Here is a 23,489-nt window from a genome sequence, read left to right as displayed (position 1 = left end):
AAAACGGCGATAATTTTAACAAGGTTCTTGCTAATATGCCCCTGACTCCCCAGGAGACAAATAGCTCCTCCATTGTCAAAAGAAGCCCTCCAGGAAAACTAACAACGGTGACGCTAACCGAGTACAAACATCAACTGACCTTGACCTGACTATCAACTCTTCAGAAAATCTATTTAGTCTCTTTGTTTAAGAGACGATAAGACGATAAAGGGGGTTATTTCATTTTTGGCAGGCATACCATTAGCCTGCTGATGCAGATTCACTACTTTTGCAAGCTCAGTGCAGGTCCACCTGTAAAATGTTGAGATCCCTTTCATCTCAGCAGGGACGATCTTTAACAAAAGTGCTCCTGCCCAAAAACAAAATTGCTATGCCAGCCAGCCTGGATTGTTTTGTATTCCAGAAACAAGTGTCCTAATGTGGGGGAGTTTCTAAAATACAACAATAGGGTAGGCCTACTAACACTTTGACCCAGCCACTCTGTGATGGAAGGGCCACCAGGAAAAGATGTCTGATGGCAGAGCAAGCTGAGGATCTGCCTTTAGAAATCAGTCATTTACCACACCTCTTAACTGGTGGATGTACAGTGGATGTGTACAGGGGATATCCTGCTCTGCCAAATTCTAAATAATGCCCTAAAACCCATTGGCTAGAGGACCATCCCTGTGCCAATAACACCCAACTGTATATCTGAGCCAGAGGAAAAAATTACCAAAACCGTAAAACAACAATAGTAATACTACTTCTACAACTAGTAACAATATTAATAATACCTTATTATATAGCACTTGATACAGCACTTTTACTATCTCTAAGCACTGTAAAAAACAAGCATTACTGGACTTAATGTTATTCGATGTATCAACCTTGGATGAAAGAGAAATACACAAATGGTGGCCTTCCCACTCTCCCCTCTCAGTGTTGTGTGTGTGTGTGTTTGCTTTAGAAGGCATAGGTGATGTTCACAAATAATCCCACTTCAAATCCTTTTGTCTTTCAAAGTGGATCCTCCCATGTTATAATGTTTTTTAGCAGTGTTCCCCTCCCCTTGCTGCTGAGGTGCATTGTTTTTTTTAAAAACTTCCCTACCTGTCCTAGAGTACACTCCTACGGTGTGGTGCTGGTTGGGTCACTGGTACGATGGTTGCAACAGCTTTTTGGCTGCATACGCTTACAAGCACCTAGTCGCCATAACTCACTCACTATCCGCTGTATCATGGGTTCTTTAAGCAGCTTTCCCCTAACTTTCTTATGTCACATACAACAGTCAACAATTCCTTACTCAAAGATTCATTATCAAGCGTGGTCACACCACACAAGTTTAAGATCCAATTAAGGGAAACACATTCAAATACATTAGAAAATCCATATTGTGGGGAGAAACTAAATATAAAATGATGTTTTAAAATGAAAATAAGTAATGTTTGCAATGTGCATATTGTGTCAAAATAACTATAGGTAGACATTCTTGTTTAGGCTCATATTTATGGATATAAAATGTATATGAATTTAATGGCGATATCTATAGAAATATAGCAACAATAGCTCATTTATGCAGAAGTGTGTTTTAGAACATGCTTTGGTAAGGTTAGCACCTTTTACCATTTTGTTTGATTTCGTTGCTTTGTCGATCTCATAGTAAAATTGCCCGGATCCTTTGTTAATATCTGTCATTGTATTTAGTCTTGTAAAAAAATCTAAAATATAGCACATTTCAAGCAGACTGACAATAAGCTATTTTATGCAGATCCTAATGAGGAAAAGTCACGAAAGACGAAGGTGAAATCAAAGAAAACTGAAGGTGATTCCTTGACATTTCATTTTTATTTCTATTGCCATGGTAACATCACTGCATGAAAAATGCCAATCTGAAGCATTTAATAACTACTTGTAAAACGGGTAATAATATGACTGTATTGTTAATGTAGTATTTTTAAATTTTTATAGAAGGGGTTGATGCCACTGTTTAATAATAATGCTCAAAGGATGCAATATTATGAGGCCAAAATACTCTGTTGAATTTGTGTACTCACGCTTCTATCAAGCTGACTATGTAGAATGTTTTACAAGTCAGTGTATATATTTATTTATTTGACAGTCTTCTGCAGTGCTCCTTGACTAGAGGGCATTAGGGTGTTGTACTTATAACACAACAAATTAATAATTACTAGGCGTAAGCATAGGAACAAGTGGAGGGTCCAGGTACACAGGGAAGCAGTAGCAGGAAGAGAGGAGAGTAGCAGGAGAATGCAATGTGAAAAAAGTCGAGATTCTGAAAACCCAGTTGTGGTACTGAAGAGAGACATCCTTAAGTAGGGTAAAAGTGGATGAGACAAGCTTTTAGGTGTGTTCTGAAGGTAAGAAGGGTGGGCTGAATTCTGAATATGTTGACTGTGGAATTCCAGTCATTGGTGCCAGCTCTAGGAAGCAATTGCTTCTTGATGAAGGATGTTCTGAATCTAGAGGCCTCAGTTACTTGAGTTCCAGCTTCTGGGGTCTCTGAGCCCACCAGAGATTGGCAGTACTTTTGATAGATAGCGATAATTGTTGTATTGATTCATCATCTTAACAAAGCAACAAATCATGAAATGGATACTTGCGCGAAGTGGCAGCTAGAGGAGTTCACGGAGTACGTATTACAACATATTATTTTATTGATTATTGTAACTTTGTATAATAAGGTGTCCGGGCACTGCTCAACAGACTTCAGAAGGCACCTCCTCTCGCAAAAGAACTCCGTACTGACCCCGTGAGATCTTGAATAACAATAAAGGTCACTTGCATAACTAAAAGGTGGTACCCGAGCTAGCCCACAGCTATTTTACAAGGAAGACTATAAACCATTGCCCATGCATCATGGTTTCACAATCATTCTCTAGATTCAAGCAAACTACTGTCACTAAAGGTGGCTAATGGGTTATTGCCCCTCTCTGTGGGAACCACCCATTAATAAGATATTTAGGCCCTCATTACTCATGGCCCAGTGGAGATGCAATAGTTAGCGCATCTGTTAAAATGTGAAACACTGTGGGTCCTAATTTAACAGGCACAGTATTGATCACCTATTAAAAGTGTACCCTTTCAAACATGTGACTTTTAATGGTTTCCAACAAAATCCACATGCACTGGTATTTACCAGACATTTTGTCTCCAGTAAATCTTGGTAGGGTTTACTTGCAAAAATATAGCAAGGGAAATTGCAGGGTATGTGGTAGTTACAGCAAAACATGTTATTCAGATCTCTACACAAACAAGAGTTTATGAAGGAATTGGAAAAGAACAAGTCACACAAAAAAGGGCCTTAGCCACCATCTGAACAAGCATTAGAAAAGCTAGTTGGTCACATCTTTGAAATGTGAATGCTGAGCTACTGGCTTTGTCAATGCTTGTTTACTTTGCCATAGGAATAAAACAAATGAGAAATCTCAAAATGATGCACCTCATTGCGATCTTCTTAGAATAATCCTTTTTTGTGAAAACTCTACTGCAGGGTGGCCGCTAGTGACTGTGCATGCACCGACATTCATTTTAACATATATTCGAAACTAGTATTACCATTCCAAGATGGCTTATGTCCATTTTAGAAAGGTAAATAAAAAACAGAAAGAAATGAAAACAAAGAAGCGAGCAGCCTGGAAGAAGTGTACTGCAGCCAGGCCTGTTCTAAAATAATTTAGAAAATATGCAAATAAAGCAAATGGGAATGGGAGGGATGGGGAAGCAAAGATTAGCAGGGAAGCAAGTGGTTGGTAGAAGTGTGAAGCTGCTGTTGGGCCCTCGCACAAAGTATTAAGAATCAGTGAAGCAGTGGGGAAGGACAAGAGAGCAGCTACAGATAAGCGGTGGAGGAGAGAAAGTAATGAGTGCTGTTAAGGGATGTCATGAAGAGAGAGAGAGAGAGGAAAGCTTGAAACCAAATGAAGAAATAGCTCTCTGACTTCAGCAGGGGAAGGCTAGAATTGAGCCAATCAAAAGCCGGGATAAAGAATAAATGCTCCAGGCAAGGTATAGAGTGAAGATTAGGGAGGAAAGCCATGAAACAAAGAGAAGGCAACTGACCCATACAAGAAATCCATCCAATCGAAATCAACAGCTGGCCCAAAGTCAGGTCACTGGAATTATTCAGCAATGGCTGACCAAGTTATGTTGCAGCTAAAAATGCTAATTAAACAGTATATTGTGCTAGAAATGGGGTCTCTATTTGGCAGAGGCATGCCCTCTGTCAAAGTAGGGACCACCTCTCTATGCAGGGTAAGCTAGATACACACTAAAGATAACCTGTGATCACCCTCTATTAGCTCGACACAGAGCAGTCAGGCTTATCTAAAGAGGCATTTGTGTAAAGAATTTGTTAGCACACACACATGCAGTAACACAATGGAAACACCACAAAAAGACTCTGTATAGGTTTAGGAAAATAGACATAATGTTATAAATACATCAAGACCAAAATGACAAACATCCAATAAGTAGAATTTGAGTTATGAATTTTTAAAGAATAAAAAGAGTTATTGCGCTTAGAAGCAATACACTCCTGTGGGGGTCATCTAGTTGCACTGCCCCGGGACAAAGTCAACAGTTCAAGCCAACCATGATGGAGCGCATGCTGGGGACAGGAGACACTCAGGCTTGGGGAACAGAGAACCTTGATGCTGGTCACAACAGCGAGATGTGGGGTCCAGACGAGCAATGCGTTGATGCCGGGCCCACTTATGAGGTTAATGCTTCGATTTTCTTCACGTAGTGGTTTTGATGCATCAGGTCTGTTGAGTGGGTTCTGAGGACAGTGGTTCCGTAGACTATGCACTGGGCTAATCCACACTGGAGCGACAATGCGTTGATCTTCTCCACGCAGTGGTGGCGATGCATTTCTTCTGAAGCGTTGGTTCTGGAAGCGATATGGTGGTTTCAAGTGCGATGCACCAGGTTCTACTCCTGCAACAGGGTGGATGCACCAGTTCCTCTGCTTGCAGACTGAAGATGCATTGATTTCTCTGGTACATGTATGTGGGTCCAGTTCCAGTGAGCAGGCACAGGAGCAGAGATAGAGACTTAGATATCCCTGAGTCTCAATCAACAGGCGACAACCCAGCAAGCCTTTGTAGATTATTTCGGTTGCAAGGCAGAGTTCAGCTCCCATCAGCGGAGTCTGAACAGCAGGGCAGCAGAACAGAAAAGTAAGTCTTCCAGGTCAGCAGTCCAGCAGAATGTCAGTTCTTGATGCAGCACAGCAATTCTTCTGACTTAATCTGTTTGTAGTTCCAGAAGTGGCTGATTTGGAGGGGTCAGAGACCCAGTACTTATACCCAGTTGTGCCTTTGAAGTGGGGGTGACTTTACAGAAGGGTTTTTGAAGTGTGCCTGGGCCCTATCTTCCTAGCCCTGGCTCTGAACTATCAGTTGGGGGAAATTCACCCTTTGTGTGGGGACAGGGCACTGCCTATTCAGGTGAATCAGCCACACCCTCCCTTCCTGTTTAGGAAGAGCCATGCGAATTCAGATAATTCTCCAGACACACCTAAACCTCCTGTGTTAGTGGCTTTCTAGAGGGAATGCACAAAGTGTCATTCTCACCCACCCCAGACGTGTATTGCAGACCGACTGCAGTCACACAGAGCTGTAAGAGCAGAAAAATTTACACTTTCTAAAAGTGGCCCTTCTAAATTGGTAATATTAAATCCAACTTTACCAGTAAAGAGTATTTATCATTGCCATTCCAAAGATAAGAAACATGACACAGCTACTCCTTTCTAATCAGGAATGTTCTTATGGAATTTCCAATGTTAACCTATGAGAGGAGTAGGCCTCATAGTATTGAAAACCGAATTTAGGTGTTTTTCACTACCAGGACATGAAAAACTTAAAAGTACAGGTCATAACTTTTGCTTACACTGCACCCTGCCACATGGTCTACCTAGGGCCTGCCTTTAGGAGACTAGTAGCTGGCTCTTCTTTGAAATAGTCACAAAACTCAGACTTCAACCATCCTTTAACAGGAAACTAATGCAACAAGCTCTGATCACTACAGAAACAAAACCACTGCATGCAGCAATTCGGGACTGTACATCTAAGGCTTGCACTCTACTGAAGAAGGGCCTCTTAGAAGTAGTTGTGCTCATGCCGTCCCAGCCTAACAACAAATACTGTATTTAATCTGTGGCAATAATTCTCCCAAACAGATCAATCAGAGGTCCGATATGACCACATTCAAACCTTACAATGTAACCTTTAACTTTCCTATATATCATATCACCAAAACAAATAGCAAACTCTTCCTTAAAGATAAATCCACAAAAGAATCTATAAAATGAGATCAGGAAAGTCTCGTCAACCACTGATTTACAACGCATGAAAGGAAGCCCTGCCAAAGGACACAAATACATATAGCAAACAAGACAAAACTTCAAATGAAAGTCTGGTTGCAGCTTCTCCCCCAGAGTCAATAGTGTCCCATTTTGGATAAATAAATCCATCACAAAAACATTCTTTTTGACAGATACCGTGGCTGTAAACTATGCCACACTGGAGGAAGTACCTAGCTTGCCTTGCCCCATAACTCCACAAAAGTCGAAAAAAGGCACTGACTCCCATTTATCCTACCTTTTGAAACAATCACCTCAAATGAAGGCACCTTGTGCCATCTGGCCACAGCACCTGACGCTAGGCTACCATGGGAAAATCCAGCACACCAGTGCCTAATCCTATCTGCAAACCTCTACAGGTAACTGCCCAGGTTCATCGATCTCCATTCACTTCTAACAAGATTTATGCAAATGATTCAATTTTAGAAAGTGAATGCAATATAGATATTGAGCCTCACTTTAATAACATTGGGCAGGGCGTCCTCTTGGATGGCTCATGGTCAAGCTCACTCTTTGTTTCAAACAACATGATTCCCTTGCAGGCCCTGGAAGCCATAACAATATGTCTAGTTGATAACTAGTTTCCAGGTCTCCTCCAAGGTCCAACAATTCCTACATCTTCTACAATAAAACAACAAACTATGGAAAGGAATGACAAGGTGCCTGCACTGCTACATGCATTACTGTGCAAAAACCATGCCAACACATCCACTATCAAGGCCAAAAGCGCTGTCAGAACCACTACTTGACTGGTGCTCCCAAAAATAACTTCAACTGCAAAAATACCTTTAGGTTGTCTTGAAGTAGAAGAACGAGCTTCCCTTAGAAGATGGCAAAGCTCCATTCTCCTCATATGATTTCCTCAACAAGCGAGTGCGAGTCCCCACCAATTGTAGGCAAGCAATGACAACCTGCCCTGGTGGAAAATTCTTATTAACAACACTACAATCATCAAAGTCTTGAACTTTAGGCCGGACAAATTTGATGTACAGATCAACCTAATGATCTGATGGCTGTACACATCTCAGGCATAAACTTAAAACTGGAATCTTTAACATCCATAATCACAAAGGTACAGCCATCTATTCACCATCACCAACGAAATGTACATGTGGTCCGATTATAGACAAATTATCCTCACTCCCGGAAATGTTGTCACCAATTTTAGCATCAGACAGGATTGTCATAAAAAACAATCCAATCACCGCAAATCAAACCAGTAGCTCTAGCCAGAAAACACAACATGTGTACCTAGACCCACAGGAAGGGCCACATGTACGGCCAAATACTGTCAAACGAATAGACCAAAAGATAGTAAACTTAGCACGAACAAACTAGAAGGCTGGTCAACGCACTACCAACATAAGCCCCTCATCCAGCAAACTAACCAAAAGGTAACAGAAGCGAGCAAGGAAGGCAAGACATAAAAACACACAATCCAAGGAAATGGTTTCCAAATTAATCTACCCAATACTTGCCCCAAAATACTAAAGTGGATATGGAAACCTCCCCTACTAAACTAATGCATCAATCAGTTATCTGGATGACACTGGGATTTCGGCCACAGTCTTCACAATTTCTTCCGATCTCAGGGAAGAAATAACATTAAAACCCAATCTCGCAGAGAGAAGGAAATTTTTGTAGCAAATAATTGTAAACCCACCCCAGGACCAACACAATTGGAGGACCAACAAATACATGACATCCAGGGCCAGACTTATGTTTCTCCGGCAGGAGAAGTGAATCAAAGGGCCAAATCCATAGGACATCGTTCCAAACAGGGTGGAAAGTCATGAAACAGCGCTTTAACCAGGCCTCAAGTTTAATCCATCCCCTCACTCAACTAAAAGGGCTAAGTGAATTTACTGTACCATCGAAGAGATAACATACACTGTGGGGAACATAACAAATCAATCACACACATCTCTAGGCAGAATTTAAAATCTGTTGTCACCAATGGCTACAGCCGAACCATCTCCTCAAAACATTTAGAGCCGGTAAAGGACAAATCAACTCCCCAAATTGGTATCAAACCCATAGGGAAACCAGGTCCTCCGAAATTGAAACAAAACAATAACATGATAGGACACCAGAATGGCTCATCGCACAACTCAGATGCCGCCAGACAAGTTAAAACATCCTTGACTTGCACCTCAAAAGTCTCTTCCCTGCCGGAATCATTGTTCAAAATCGAGGGCAGCCAAAGCAAGCTTCTATTCCAACCAGAATACATCCCCCAAGGTCAACAGAATATCCTCAACAGAGTAAATATTTTAAGACTGCTAGTAGAGATCCCAGAACTAAAAGTCATAGCATCAATAGATCTAATAGTAGTTGAATACCTGCCAACCAATAATCACCATCAACCACAATCAACCATGAAGCACTTGGAAATCAAATGAAAACGTAGACTTGATTTGCACTTTCGCAAGTTGGGATATTGCGTTAAAAATACACCAGCACCCTAGGTTCCCTGTCCTGTGGTTACAAAAAAACTGGTTGCTGTCTCCACCTGTAAGGACTGTTCAATTGATACTGAGGGGTGCAAGAGGTACCTCCTCTGATCATTTGGAAGACCGAAGCCCAATTATACCTCGAACAAACCAAAGTGGGTCCAATAGGCCTGGCTCCCCTTAGCCCTAAATGCTCAATGTTCCACATGTACTTCTCATGCAAGTACATTACCATCTGAATCCAAGTTCTTACATCTTATATCTTGAAACACTGCAGGGGCAAAATCGATGCTCTAAGACGGTACCCCTTCCAATGAACATAGACATAATTGCCCTCCAAGACACTTGGTCAGCAGTAGACCTTCCGGTAGAAGGCTTTTTGTCCTAACAAACCGTGGCTACTAAGTACCAGAAATACGGAAGACCTAAAGGAGGCCATGCGATCTAAATATCTTTCCAGTTAGATATCATCACAGAAGAACTACCTCACGTGGACCTTGGCCTTCAAATCATCAAACTCAGTAACTTATCAGAGGATAATAGTTCAACATCTGCATGCACCCAAATGCCTAAAAAAATGAAGCCTTAATAGGAAAAATAATAGCCACAATATCCAGTCAGGTAAAAGCAAGCCCAACCCACATGGGACATAATAATGACAGGTAATTTCAACTCAAATATATTGTACAGTACAGAGGATGATGACACACTTAACCTTGACAACACATTTTGGAACATCATGGCCCAGGCCATCTCAAAAGCTAAACGATGAGATCTAAATGATGAAAAGCTAGTTATGACATCTGAATTCCTCAGAATGAGGGTCCTTAAGGAAGACTCCCAGATGAGACCCCCACAAAATTACAGATATCATAACCCCCAACTCTCAATCACTAATCGACTATGCAATTGTTTCCATGCCCCTGATTCCATTGGTTAAACACTTCTCAATAAAAAAAACAGCACACAGGGGGATCACTCGTGCCAGTTTTTGCGGATAGATATAGCCTCACGTATTTATGTACAAGCCCGAACAGAAATCGGCATGACCACCACTATGAATCTAAAGCAGGTGCGATGGTCAACAGCAAGCATAGCAGACCTCGCATCACTGACCAAAAAGCTAATGATCGACTGCATAAGCTCTACAGAACACCGAAATGCCGCTTGGCTAGCGTTTGGAAACACCTTATTAATACAATTTCCATCATCAACAGCATGGAAGCTCCCAGGTTCGCAAGAGGGGAGGCTCCTCCGCTAAGCAGGAGAAACAAAAAATAAAATGATAATAACCCTGTTACTATCATTTTATTTCTCACGACGGGGTAGGTTAGGGTGGGGCGGGATGGAGTCAGTATTGAACACCCGGTCACAATACCGTTCCTCCTCTTATCTGCAGTGTTATGGGTTACTCCTTCAATCAACCATAGCTTTATTAAAAAAAACTTGATTTTTTAGGCAGGTCGATACAGAAACTTTTTCACTCTATCTCCCTCCCTCATCAGAAGGGTCACTACATCACAACTGGTAGGGCCCAGAAACACTTCTGGGGAGTAGATAGACATTGGTAATTTTTGCCATCTGAGTTGAGCACCAAGGCACAGTGTTCTGAACTGTTCTGTAAGGGAACAGGATGCACTTTAATTTTTTTCATACCATGAGTGACTGCACGACTCCATAATATTTTGTTGTGATCCTTTGGCTTCCAATACAGAGACCACTTTAATTTCAGTATGGAAAGCATGTATTATTGAATATGCAACAAGTGATGAATTGTGATTCTATCAAATGCATGTTTCTAGCATATTCTTCTGTTCTGTAAATGTGTAAATGAAGTTATAATAATCACAAAAACACATTCCGTGATTGTTTAGAAGTTAAATGTAGGGATGTCATAAACACCATGGCCATTCCCCTTTATAACTCTATTAATTTTTTTTTTTTTAATCGATTGCTTTTATGCTTCTTGGTTTTTCATTTTAGTTGAACGCTTTGAGGTTATTAAACATATGAGGGACAGGTTCCATTTTTGCTACAGTTTCCATTTTAGTTAGCCTGCCTGCACTTTAGTTCACATTCAGCATTTTTGTCTACTTTCGCAGAACTTGAGAAAGTGGTATTCTTGTTTAAATTCACTTCAATCTGAATTGTTACACTATCAGGCACCACAAGTCCTCTTGATAATCCTCACAAGTAGATTCTCTTAATAGCTACTTCTCAAGGTTTTAGTAGTAGACACCTAAAGTAATCATGAGTTAAAGATAACGCAAATGCTCAAGGACTATTTACATGTTTACGTGTTTAGCACCCACAGTTTTTTTCTGTTTATTTTTAGTGTCTTAAAATTCCCATTTGATTTTGCAAAGCAGGCTAAAAGTCAGTTCTCATTCCTATATTTATTTATTTATTTATTTATGCAATTTTATATAGCGCGAACTTTACCCGAAGGTGTCAGAGCGCTTTACATAGGACCCAGTTACAACCATAAGGCATGAAGGTTACAATCGGAAGAACAAATTTGCAAAATGTTTGACTTACATAAGAACCAGTTGAAAACATACGGACTTAGGATTACATGCGTTTTAAAAAGGTACAAACAGAAAAAATTGCAAATGTACAAGAGATAGAGTCACACAAGGAGGAGATACAAATGGATAAACTCTAGGCATATACTAATGATACCTCTATCTACTTAGGGAGGGGATACACATGGATATACTCTAAGAGTCACAAAGGAATGGTAGAGAGCAAAGCGGACTCCTGCATAGACTAGTGATTAGAGTTATCTCTATATACAAAGGGAAGGGGTATGACTGGATATACTCTAAAAGTCACATAGGAATGGAAGAGAGCATAGCAGACTACTGCATGTTCCAGTGATTAGAGTTATCTCTATATACATAGGGAAGGGATACACATGGATATACTCTAAAAGTCACATAGGAGACTAGTCATTAGAGTTATCTCTATATACATAGGAAGGGATAAGACCGGATATACTCTAATGGTCACATAGGAATGGTAGAGAATACAAAGGTCTACTGCATATACTAGTGATTAGAGTTATCTCTATATACATAGGGAGGGGATATGACTGGAAAAACTCTAAGGGTCACATAGGAATGGTATACGGTGCAAGGTCTAAGGCAAATACCATTGATTAGAGTGATTACAATATACAGTCACAGCACAAAGGGAGGGTGGGAGGGGTGGAAGGGTATGGAGAGAGGGGGAGGCAGAAAAGGGAGGGAACATTTGAGGATCTTCCACAGGGAAAAGGGTAAAAGGACGGGGGAATGGGAGGAGGGCTAGAGTCCAGAGAAACTGTCCAAAAACAGCAACCAAGTGTCGGTCAGGACAAAGCAAAAGTCCAGGAGTGAAGGTGGGAGATGAAGCTGGAGGCCAGCCGCAGGCGCGTCACCATCTTGGAGAGCTTGCAGTCAGCCGTCACGGTGGGGGTGAGAGTGCGCCAGGTGGTGAAGGCCATGTTGACGCTGTTGGTGCGGTCACGCGTTGGCCGTGAGGCGCTGCACGGCAGCCGGTGGGTTGTGTCTGCATTCAACCGCAGGCGGTGTGGATTCCGGGAGCAGCGGCTCCCGGCAACATTCAGAACCCTGGTGCCATGTGGGGGGGGGGAGGGGTGAGTGTTCCGGGTATCTGGCCCGTGTAGCAGGGCCACAAGGCAATCCAGCACTGGCAGTGGCCCCAAACTGGCAGCAGGTCAGGAGGCAGGCCAAAAATCCAAGAGGGGGCCGCAGGATTAGCAGGAGGCCAGGGAGAAGTTGGGGCGAGCCAGTGGAAGCAGCGATCGCCATCCGAGAATCGCCGCCGACCGCCATCTTAGAGTCAGGCAGGCGCTGGGAGGATTCCCTCGGTGGGGGTCTCCACCGAAATGAAAGCTAGTGGAAATGATGCCAGCTGCTGCGGTGAGAGTCTCGACAAACTGGGGTGGCGCAGGACGCAATCCTACCTCCAGCGGCCGCAGCAGTCAGGGGAGTCCCCTGGCGTAGTGCCGCCTGCCATTTTGAGAGCCTCGCCCTCTCCTCCTCCAACTCGGAAGATCGAGCCCGTCCGCCAACCCAGGTGCGATCGCTGTCTCTCCGCACCTGCCCCCCTCGCTCCGCTTCGTGTTGGCGAAGTGAGTGGTCGAAAAGAGGAGCTGCATCCGCCCAGGACCGGGCCCGAGCAACTCGCGAGCCGGGAGCCGAGGCGATCAGCGTCCGCCCGGCTCCCGGCTCCTCCCCCACGCTATAGCCCCCTAGAACTGACCACCGAGGAGAGAGAAAGTCATTACCTCCTCTGACGTTTATCTGACTGCTAGGGGAAACTCAGATAAGATCTGTACACCGTGGCTTCATCTGTCATCACCCCCTCATGCTTGATGGAGCCTCAGCAGAACTCCTGCACATCCGTGGGTTTACATGGGGACTACTCAGTCCAGCCAAGCCACAATACACCAGGACATGAGCTGAATCCTGCTGATGCTGGTGCACCGGCGTCATGTTAGTCTTGATTCTATTCTGGACATGCACCCGTCACTTCCTTTTGACCTCAAACAGGTTTCCCCGCATCTCAACAGACCACAGCTGTATTAGCAAGCTTGCCGCCATCTTGGTTTTTTTCCATGAACGGACCGCGGTGAGTTCATTCACTGCATAGATCTGCCACCTGATTGCTATTCATCACAAACAGTGGGCACAGTTGAAGATCCTTTATTCCTAGGTTCTCGGCTGGCTCCACCACTTAACCAACCATCATTGAGCAGCCTTCCCCGATTTCTGCCACATCTGTCAAACAATAACTCCCTACTGGTCAATTTAACAACTTTAGGACTCAGGCAAATGATTCACACAAGCTGGCAAAAGATAGAAATGTTTTGATGTACTGATGCCTGCCCCTTCAGCTACCCCTGTCTGTCCTATCAGAAAAGTTCCAGCATAACTTTATCCTCGGGACTGACACAGAAGTCAGTAACACATTTGCTGTCATTGGCCATACAAATAATCCAAAGGTTTCAAACTAATATCTGATTTTTCCATTATGTTTTCAGGTGAATGTAAATATAACGTAATTGAAAGTGCAGTCTGTAACAGTTCCCCATAGAAGTGAAGCAGAAATGACATTTGTGGTCCAGGTTGTCTGGGCTTTCCTTGGTCACGCGTACAAATTGCGAATCTAAAAATCAGCTTCCTGTTTTTTTTTTTGTATTGTAATGTAAATGTAAATGTATTTCGATTTATATAGCGCACGAATCACCCAGGGGTCTCAAGGCGCTTGCTTAGGGAACCCGTCCTGGTATTCCCCTGTGAGATACCCCTGCAGGGTATCCACAAGGTGAAAGCCAGGCATCCCGCCGCGAGGGGCCGTAGTGGAGATTAAGCAAGCTAGTGCCCAGAGTCGCAGAGTGTGACCCCATGAGTCGAGTAGGCACCGGAGCGAGAATTGTCGAGTCCGTGGAATTTTTGAGCCCGAGACCCGCCGGGTCGGGGAATCGAACCCTGGTCCACTGCCGATCTCAGCTTCCGGGTCTGCCGCCTCTAACCACTGAGCCACGCTTCTCCACTTCCTGTCAATATTTAGGGTTAGGATTGTATTAGGATTGTATTGGCACTCTGGAATGTTGAAAATTGTTCATCCAGTGATAAGGCTCAGAATTCTGTCTCTTATTACTGTTGTTTACCTGCACTCTAAGTCCAGTGGAAGTCTGAAGGTAAGGACACATAGGGGCAGATTATTGAGAAAGAGCCATGCCATAGAGATTTTGGAACTATGATGCGAATATTGTAGCTTGAAACTCGGTTATCTTTGAAGTATTGAAATGATTTAAAATTAGCTCATGTTTGACATTTTTTGTTCAGGGACACATTTCTGGAAGTATGTGGATATGAATTCAAAAAGACATACCTAAGAAATTCGGCAGCAATTACTGATCTATTCAGAAGCGCTTTTCTTTACTTTTCTGATATAATAGTAATTTGCCAGAAACCTTTTTTATGAATATTTGTCAATGTCTTGTGCTTTGTAATAAAACAAAAGCCTGGCACATTTGAAGTAGACTAACAAGAAGTTATTTTATGCAGATTATGATGAGGAAGAGTCGAAAGGGTCGAAGGTGCAATCAAAGAAAACTGAAGGTGACGCATTGACATTTCAGCTTTGTTTCTGTAACCATGGTGACATCTCTATATGAAAAAATTGAATTCTGCTGCATTTGATTACCACGGTAAACCAGGAAGTTATGTGACTGTATTGTTAATAGAGTATTTTAAAACTGGAAATTTAATTTGAGGGCAATACTATTTTTTACAGGAACATTTGTTCATTTGCTATATTTCTACAGTTAAATCTCCTTTTATCGTCATATTTGAATAATTACTCTGAAAGCATGCAACATAGTGAGGGCAGGTGACTGTTGCCTTATTTGCCATACTGGAGCAGCGGACAGTCTGTGTTTGCAAATGTACAAACTTCGATATTGACATAAACATTGTAAAATAGCTTTGTTGCGGACTGGGTCCGTGTTTGTTTCAGCCTAGCTATTACTTGTAGTCCCTGCCTGCACATGATCCCAGCTCTCCCTTTCTGATTCAGAGACAATATGTGGCTTCCCTCAGGGAGAGTGGGCCTGGGCCAAGCATATTTTGGGGGCCTCTGCTCGGAACAGCTTTGCATTTATGATCCAATTTCAGCTCTTTCCTGCCCTCTTTGGCCAGGACACTGACAGCATAATGGCCTACTTATCCAAATTCTTGATCTGTTTACATCTAATATTCAGGGATAGTGATGTGTGTTTTCAATATTGTAACACAGCAGCAGCTCACTAATATTACTGCAAATAAACTCTGTGACCCCCCTCCCATTTATTTTATGTGAGGTCCTGATTTGATCGAATAGAAACTTTTTTTATGGCTGTTGCTCGAAACATAAACACGCTTTTCTGCAGATTATCTGAAATAGATTCTCACACATCACCCACATTAACAGTAAATCAAAAGAAAACGATATGTAAAACAATCTGTTTAAAAATTATTCCAGTCCATCAGGACAAGACTTTACAGAACGGAGCTGGCTCTATCAGGGTGGGGTCCTGGGTCAGAGCCCACTTTGCTCATTCTTTAATACGTCTCTATGTGGCCTGGTTCCAAATGACCATTCAGTAGGGTAGCAAGGATGCCATGGGCACTTATCAGGGTTCAGTGGGCCCCTCTGGGCTCTGAACCCTGGTGCCACTGTACCTGCTGCACCTACAGCAGCTGCGCCCCCTTGACCAGCTATGTTTGTCCATTGGGCCATGCAAGGTATTTTCGTCACCCAGGCAGTGTGCAATGTCCTGTCCCCTGGAAGCAGGGCAATCTTTCATATTTCTATAAGTGACCCATTGGTATTGCCTGCAGCACTTGCCACTTCCGCCTGCTATGCTTGCAACGCCCATTGTGGCTCCTTCTCTCAAATGAAAGTTCTGCTTTCCCACTCAGGCCAAATGATTCACCCATGTGCTTGCAAAAGATAGAAATAGTTTGATGTACTGATGCCTGCCCCATCAGCTACCCCCTGTCCAGCATAACTTTATCCTCAGGACTGACACAGAAGTAAGTGACACATCTGATGTCAATGGGAACACAAACAAATATATGATTGTTCCTTCATTTTTTCAATTGAAAGGAAATATAAAGAAATTGAAAGTGCAGTCTGTAAAAGTTCCCCATAGAAATGAAGCAGAGATGACATTTGTGGTCCAGGTTGTCTGGGCTTTCCTTGGTCACCCATGCAAATGCAAATATCAGCTTCCTGGGTTTTTCGTTGTATTGTGATGTCCACTTTCTGTCAATATTCAGGGTTAGGATTGTATTGGCACTCTGTTTGGAATGTTGAAAATTGCTGATCCAGTGATAAGGCTCAGAATTCTGTCTCTAAATACCAGCAGTGTATGTTCAGTGGAAGTCTGAAGGTAAGGACACATAGGGGCAGATTTATTAAAATGTCACGCAGCACAGTACACCAAAACACCTTGCTGCGCTGCGTGACAGGGAGAGCGCAGGAATGCTCCATATTTAACATCATATGGCTCTTTTCTGTCCTCTCCTTGCGCTGGCGCACTATGTGCTACCTAGCGCCAACACAGACAACCTTGCACTGTGGTGCAAGGGTGACTGTGTTGCAAATAGTATGTTGTTTTCCTCTTTCAATGTGTGATGCCGAATGCACCATACATAGAAAGGAAAAACGAGGACAAATAAACATATTTCTCCTCGTTACGCCTCCGTTGTGAAGGTGTCACATTTTCAAGCATTCTCAGGTTTACCGCTCATGGTGAATCCGGATATACAACACAATCCATGGGTGAATGCATGGAAACACCCGCACTCCACCCATTGAACGCCTCCCTGATGCAGAGTCACACAAGGCAGCAACTTGCGCTGCCTTTCGTTACTGCAGATATACCAAGCCACAGACAGCCACGCAAGGTGGCCTTTCACGGGTTGGTAAATCTCATTCTAGGTTTTGCATTGCCCTGCGTGGTGCGAAGGCGACAAACCTTTAATAAATATGCCTATTATTATACGGTGGAGATTTGTTTATGTACCTGCTTGAAGAATATTTAACCCCTTCAGTGCGGCGCACGTTCAGCGGACGTCGCGTGCACTACCTCGGTAGAGCTGCGCACGTCCGCTGAACGTTCCGGCTCCGCCCGCGCAATAGAACGTTCCGCACCAGCGCGGAACGTTCGGCGCAGCGGAGGGGTTAATACTTGTGACTGGGTGATAACCACTGTCATTTAAATTTTCCCCTCTCGTGCACTTGTCGATATCATGGGCCCCTAATTGCGTATTGGGCATTAATTAGGAGTGATAAATCCCCAGAGAAGGGCGAGAGCACTTAACTATGATATTAGTATGAATGAGTATATTTGATGAATTATGAATTTATCACATTTGGAACCAACATTTTTTTTTTAACACAATGTAGACGCCGATGGAGAGATAGTTCCTTATGGTGAGTGTTTTTATATTTTATTGCAAATGTATAGGAATCTAAATCCACTCAATAAAATACTTGTACATTTAATGTATTTAAGTGTTTTGCGGGAAGCTAACTAAACACGTTGAATTCGGTCATTTTGTGTCATTTGTTGAACTTTGCCCGACAAATCATTTTGAAATATACGAGTTGAACATTTGCACTAGTTACTGCTTTTATATCTTGACCAAGTGTTCCAAATAAACAATCTACGAAACGTATCCGTAACTTCACTTGAGGATTTTTTCTCGTCACTGCCAACCGAGGGGCTCGGCTGCCACCTAGCGGAATTGCCGGAAATTTCTAGTTGTAAAGCTGTTAAGAATAGTGGCAGTCTGTCAGTCGTTTCTAAAGAATGTCAACATCTCTGATTATCTAACAGGAAAATATTTCCACTTGGTAGAACGGCAGTGTCTACTAACAGTCCACGATCCCTCTGTCACATTTTTAATCCCATGAGAGTGAAGAAACGACGTGAAAATTGAATGAGATCCTACAAAAAATTAAAAAAATTGAATCAATCAGTTTTGCCCATTTTTGGCTGTTTCTGTAAATAGATAATGGGACAAACGAATGAGGCAAACATATTTTGTTCCAGCCCATGACGTAAATATTTTTGCACCAGCTCTTGAACGGAGAATAAGATGTGAAACCATGGAAAATATATTTCACGTCTGTAGCTTATTATAAATTATTGTTTGCATATATTAGAGTTTTATTAGAAAGAAACTGTTGTGCCTGAAAAACCTCTGTTAAACCCGGGGAGAAACTGGTTTTAACTGTTGTAATGCTAACATAAGAAGAAATGGATCACATTGATTTTGCCTTAAACGTACACCCATTATTCACAGTTCACAAGTAGACAAAACTCATGCGCTCCATTTCTTGTCACTTTTCACTATGATATAAGGTTGTGGACCAGCACTAGGGAAGAGAGCAGGTCCCACATTTACAAACATGTTGCGCTGGGTTTGTCCCACAAAAGTGATGGAAACCTGCACAAAATGTTATTTTTTTCTATGTACTTTCTAGGGCCAAACTTGTTTTGTTCTGGAAAGCTGCCTGAAAGTAACACAAGGAAGTGCAAAGCATTGCTTTGCTTTAATCTGTGTCAAGGGTAGCCCCATGGGTGGTACTTGGATGTTCCCACACAACCACTCATAGTTTTTATGAAAAACCTTATCTACTAACCATAGTAGACAGTGTTTTGCATCAAAAAAATAACACCACCTTGAAGCAAACGTTAAGAAGGAAAAACATTATTATTTCTCCTAACTTTACCTACTTTGCATTTGTGCTGCACTGTACAACACACATTCAAAGTGGTAAAAGTATTAATGTTTGCCTAGGAATAGTATTTTGTACTGGAAGGGCACCCTTTCAGTACTAAACACATGCTAGGCTATTGCAGACACCTTGGCAATTTGGTGCAAAGGTGTGTTTGGCATTTGGCTGCCTGATTGTGTGCCAGCCCTAGGGAGAGAGCAGGATAGTGCCATATCTTAGTACATACGGTGCTTCCCACCTCTCACTCTCCCTCCAATGCACCACAGCAACTTTGGGTGCTGCACTACTTTGCGTGACAGTTTTTGTAAATCTGTCCCATTGTTTCTCAAATACAAATGGATGTTTGCAAGGTAATCTCATGCAGTGTAGCACAGCAACTTTGATTGCTTCACTCTGTTGTGTGACAGCGTTGTAGATGTATCCCATTTTGTCTCAAATACAAATGGATGTGCACAGGGTCTGAGCGAGCTCTGACCAAAAGAAAGAGGTATCTGCTGGTCTTTCCTAGAACGCAACTGCATCGTGCAAATAATTCCTGAAATAGGTCACACGATATTCACAGGTTATGCTGTTGATGTAACTGTATTTTCTTTTTAAATGAGAACTGTTCATACTAAGAGGTGGATTAAAATGTTGGCACCATTACAGGATCTAATATATAGATAATATAACATTTTAGCTAAATCTTGTAATTTTAGAATGCGTTTCCATGCTTCTACGAGCAAATAACGAAATATCTTCCAGTTCTCAAACCAGAAAAAAATGCCATGGGATTATCAGCTGTTAATCTCATAATGATTTGTTTTAGTGGCAAACTCTGTTCATCTTTGAATTAATGTGTAGCATTGCATAGTTATGCAAAGTGTCCCTTCCTGCTCCTTGTTCTTATATGGTTTGTATATTGTGAGCGCCAAATCATGACTTGCAGGTAAGTGTCTAAGGCTGGAAACTTCACTACCTCACATCATACCATAATATTTTTCTAAATGTGAAGTGTTTGCATTCAGTGTTAGAAAGTTATGCTTGCTTGGCAGTGCAGCACAGCATGGTATAGAAAGCGCTTAAACATTTTTCCTAATAATAAATAAAAGTTAACTAATCTGGCATTTTTTATTTTCTTTTCTTGTACCATGTAGAGGCTCATGGAGAGATTCTTCACCGTGGTGAGTTCAGATTTTTCTCTAAAATGCCATACATTATGAATTTCATCTGCTCCTCACCTCATATTCATTAAGATAGTCTTGGGTTAAATTGGTTTTAATCATCAAAATTTGACTGACCTGACAAATTAACCTCTGAAAACACCCGTGGTAATTTCTTATGTGGTAATGCCACATGCAAAGTGATCGCATTACTTGTAATAATGATTTGTGTGGCAAGTCAAGTTTCTACCGAACTTTATGTTAAAAAGCCAATGGGAAGGGTTAATAAGTAACACAATCGGAGCCAGAGGGGATTTAGTGACCACAAGGACCCCAATACTAATAACAAACCACAAACAAACACCTGGTTGTAGACAGAGGAGAAAAAAGAAAGAAAAGAGTTGGTCAATGTGCCTAACTAAGGTGGAGTATTCCTTTTGAAAGGACAAATTCACTCACCCACCTCACCCACCATAGGTGGCATGCTTCATCATTGAGAACCTCCTCGCATCGTGATGCCTAGTCACGGTGGGGGCTACAACCCGCTCACAAGAGGGAGGAGCTCAGGAATGTTTTCAGAGATATAATAAATACCTTTCTAATGAGCAAGGAGTGGTGAGGGAAGCAGAACGTGTATAAAAAAGAGTGATAATTAAAACTGGCTACAGGGTACGCGAAACACTTTATACATGTGTCCCTGGGTCAGAATTAAAGCAAGGCAAGGTCAGCTAGGTATTTTATAACTGCTGAAGGTTACCATCAAGGCATTGGTTTCTGCCCTCCTCAGAGGTGTCGCGGAATTCCTCGGGGCCTATATAAATGGTGCTTCTGCTCAAGTTTCAAAGTAAAATGCAATATACGTACAATACAAAACCATCCAGTGTCCAATTCAAGTCCAAGGTAGGGATTCACTGGCGGTTACCTGAAAGGGATAGTATACATAATGACAAAAAAAGTCAAGGACACACATATACTAGGAAGACAAACCAACTCACGAAATTAAGTTAAAATACATTGGAATGTGGTAGGTCTATTTTACTTGTTTGACACTAATGCAACAGACCTTTTACCCTTGTGAAAAACAAAGGGAGCAAGCAAGTGTAACAGCTGATGTTGAGGCTTACCCGCTAATGTCAGACGTGGTGCCTCAGCTCAGGCTCTGGCATAAAGCTCAGGGAATAGTCTCCCCATCTGTCATCATAGGAGAGAGAAGGGAGAAAAGAAAAGAAATAATAAGAGCAAATAAAATGCAGCGACTCGTGCGACTCCAAAGGAAAATGACCTGGTATAACCAAAAACTCAGATGCAGATATAAAGTCATGTTTAAATGCACAACAGGCTGCTTCTTTGTAATAGCTGGAAAAAATGGGGGTTATGCCCAGATCACCCTCCCATACCTGAGCACGGGACATCAAATGATGTAAATGAAAAAGGAATTGGTACAAAGGGATCAATTCAACATTTAATTGCAAACAAGATATAATTAATTACCCTGTTGGTCACAAATATTTTTGAAATTATTAATGTTCACAAGTTATAAAGACATATATACGTGTCAAATGACAGGGTGGCGCACAAGAAAAATTAAATAATATGAACAGTTGCTACATATAAACTAAAGACTGTACAACCATGTAAACAACCTAGCTAGCATTCATCTCTATATACAATACAATATACAAAATATGTACATCACATCTACAATATATACACTACATACACAGAACATATATACCCTAAAGAAACATACAAAATTCTCACAGTATCCACTCTTAACTCAAAGTGACACACATCAAAGGAAGTCCAAGAAGCGCCAGAGGTATAACTCCTCAGAAAATTATTAATCAGGGCGCTTGTGATATTATAAGGATTAATTTAAACATATATAGGGACTCCTTACCAAAAGGTGTTGACGCAGTCACGGTTGCGTTTCAGCCAGTCGTCTCTTATGGCTTCATCAGGACAAGGGTACTTCAAACTTGTTTCAAACGGGCATACTCCAGTCCCTAATGGCGGGACGGTATCCCCGTCGGTACACACTCCACGTGTCCCTAATGGGACACAAGACTTAAGCGCCCACTAAAGTGTCCAGGAAGTCGTGAAGTTATCTTGCTTTTAAATACATTTTCTCGCAACTCTCTTCCTCCTTCCACGGTAGTAACGGTGACTCTCAGTCAATCTCTTCACTCGCAACAGCATACATCCGTGTAGTCGAGCTTCTTTGTAATAGTGCACAAAAGAGATCAGCATCTGTGCAATAAACAAAAGCACAAAAGTCCTTCAACACTTCCAAAGAGGGTCAAAAGACATTGAGATTATTCCATGAAAGGTGCCTTTTCAGTCCTAATCATACCCAGTCTTATTGTTATACATCTGGCAGCCCTTTCATACAAAAGTCTGTGTGCCTACTGTCACTCCAAAGTGTGAATACACAGTCAAGAAATACCAAGGGTGTAGTAACCCACGAGAATCAGTACAACTGTGTTTAATAGGCATAGCCTGAGGCTGCATGGGCCAACAGCACATTGTCCAGGTTGTAGCCCCCACCGTGGCTAGGCAACACGTTGCAAAGAGGTTCCCAATGATGAAGCATGCCATTCATTGCGGGTGAGGGAATTCGTCCTTTAAAAGGAATACTCCACCTTAGCTAAGCACACTGGCCAACCCTTTTCTTTATTTTTTCTCCTCTGTGTAGACCCAGGTATTTGTTTGTGATTTGTTAAGGTTTGATAAGTGCCAGACACTTGTCCACGACTACGTCTAGTATAAGGTGTGCTTGGGAAAAAGGGTTATCGAGCGGGTTATGTTTGGCTTTAGAGCAAGGTGTCATGAGCTCAAGGGAAGATCTTTGGGAGTTATGATTTCTCACTCTTTCCAGGTAGCCGTTTATAAGGGAAATGCTTAGTCACTGGTTGCTATCCACTTTATGTAACTGCCTCTATCTCTTTCTATTCCATCTTCTTTTTGAATGGTTTATTACACACATAGTTCTGTTATATGCACATTTGCTAGGTACTTTGGGGCAGATTTACAAGCCTCTTGCTACATTTTTACAACACCGTTGCGTCACTTCTGTGACGCAGCGTCGTCGTAAACCATGCGCCACTATGCAACAGATTTACAACGTGACGCATCTAGTGAGATGTGTGTGACCTACGTCAGGTATAATGTATGCAAGGTGGGTGTTCCAGCACAAGGAAGCCCTGCAAAAGTGACACAGTGAAATCT

The 23,489-nt window shown here is 42.2% G+C and overlaps 1 protein-coding gene across 8 annotated transcripts in view; it reads left to right on the top strand.

Annotated features, from left to right (window-relative positions):
- TMEM40 (transmembrane protein 40) overlaps positions 1 to 23,489 on the top strand; it is a 185,187-nt gene that overhangs the window by 133,497 nt on the left and 28,201 nt on the right. For 6 of the 8 annotated variants that reach the window (XM_078661605.1, XM_078661600.1, XM_078661601.1 and 3 more), the window contains 4 exons: positions 1,748 to 1,801; positions 14,895 to 14,948; positions 17,782 to 17,808; positions 20,256 to 20,282. In XM_078661605.1, coding sequence (XP_078517731.1) covers positions 1,748 to 1,801; positions 14,895 to 14,948; positions 17,782 to 17,808; positions 20,256 to 20,282 — 162 coding nt within the window. The remainder of the gene's footprint in view (positions 1 to 1,747; positions 1,802 to 14,894; positions 14,949 to 17,781; positions 17,809 to 20,255; positions 20,283 to 23,489) is intronic. The other 2 variants (XM_078661603.1, XM_078661602.1) reach the window with 1 other exon arrangement.

Source organism: Lissotriton helveticus, chromosome 9 (assembly GCF_964261635.1).
Source record: "Lissotriton helveticus chromosome 9, aLisHel1.1, whole genome shotgun sequence".
Classification (NCBI taxonomy): Eukaryota; Metazoa; Chordata; class Amphibia; order Caudata; family Salamandridae; genus Lissotriton; species Lissotriton helveticus.
Note: the sequence above shows the minus strand (reverse complement) of the source record. Positions and strands in the feature narration are given on the sequence as shown.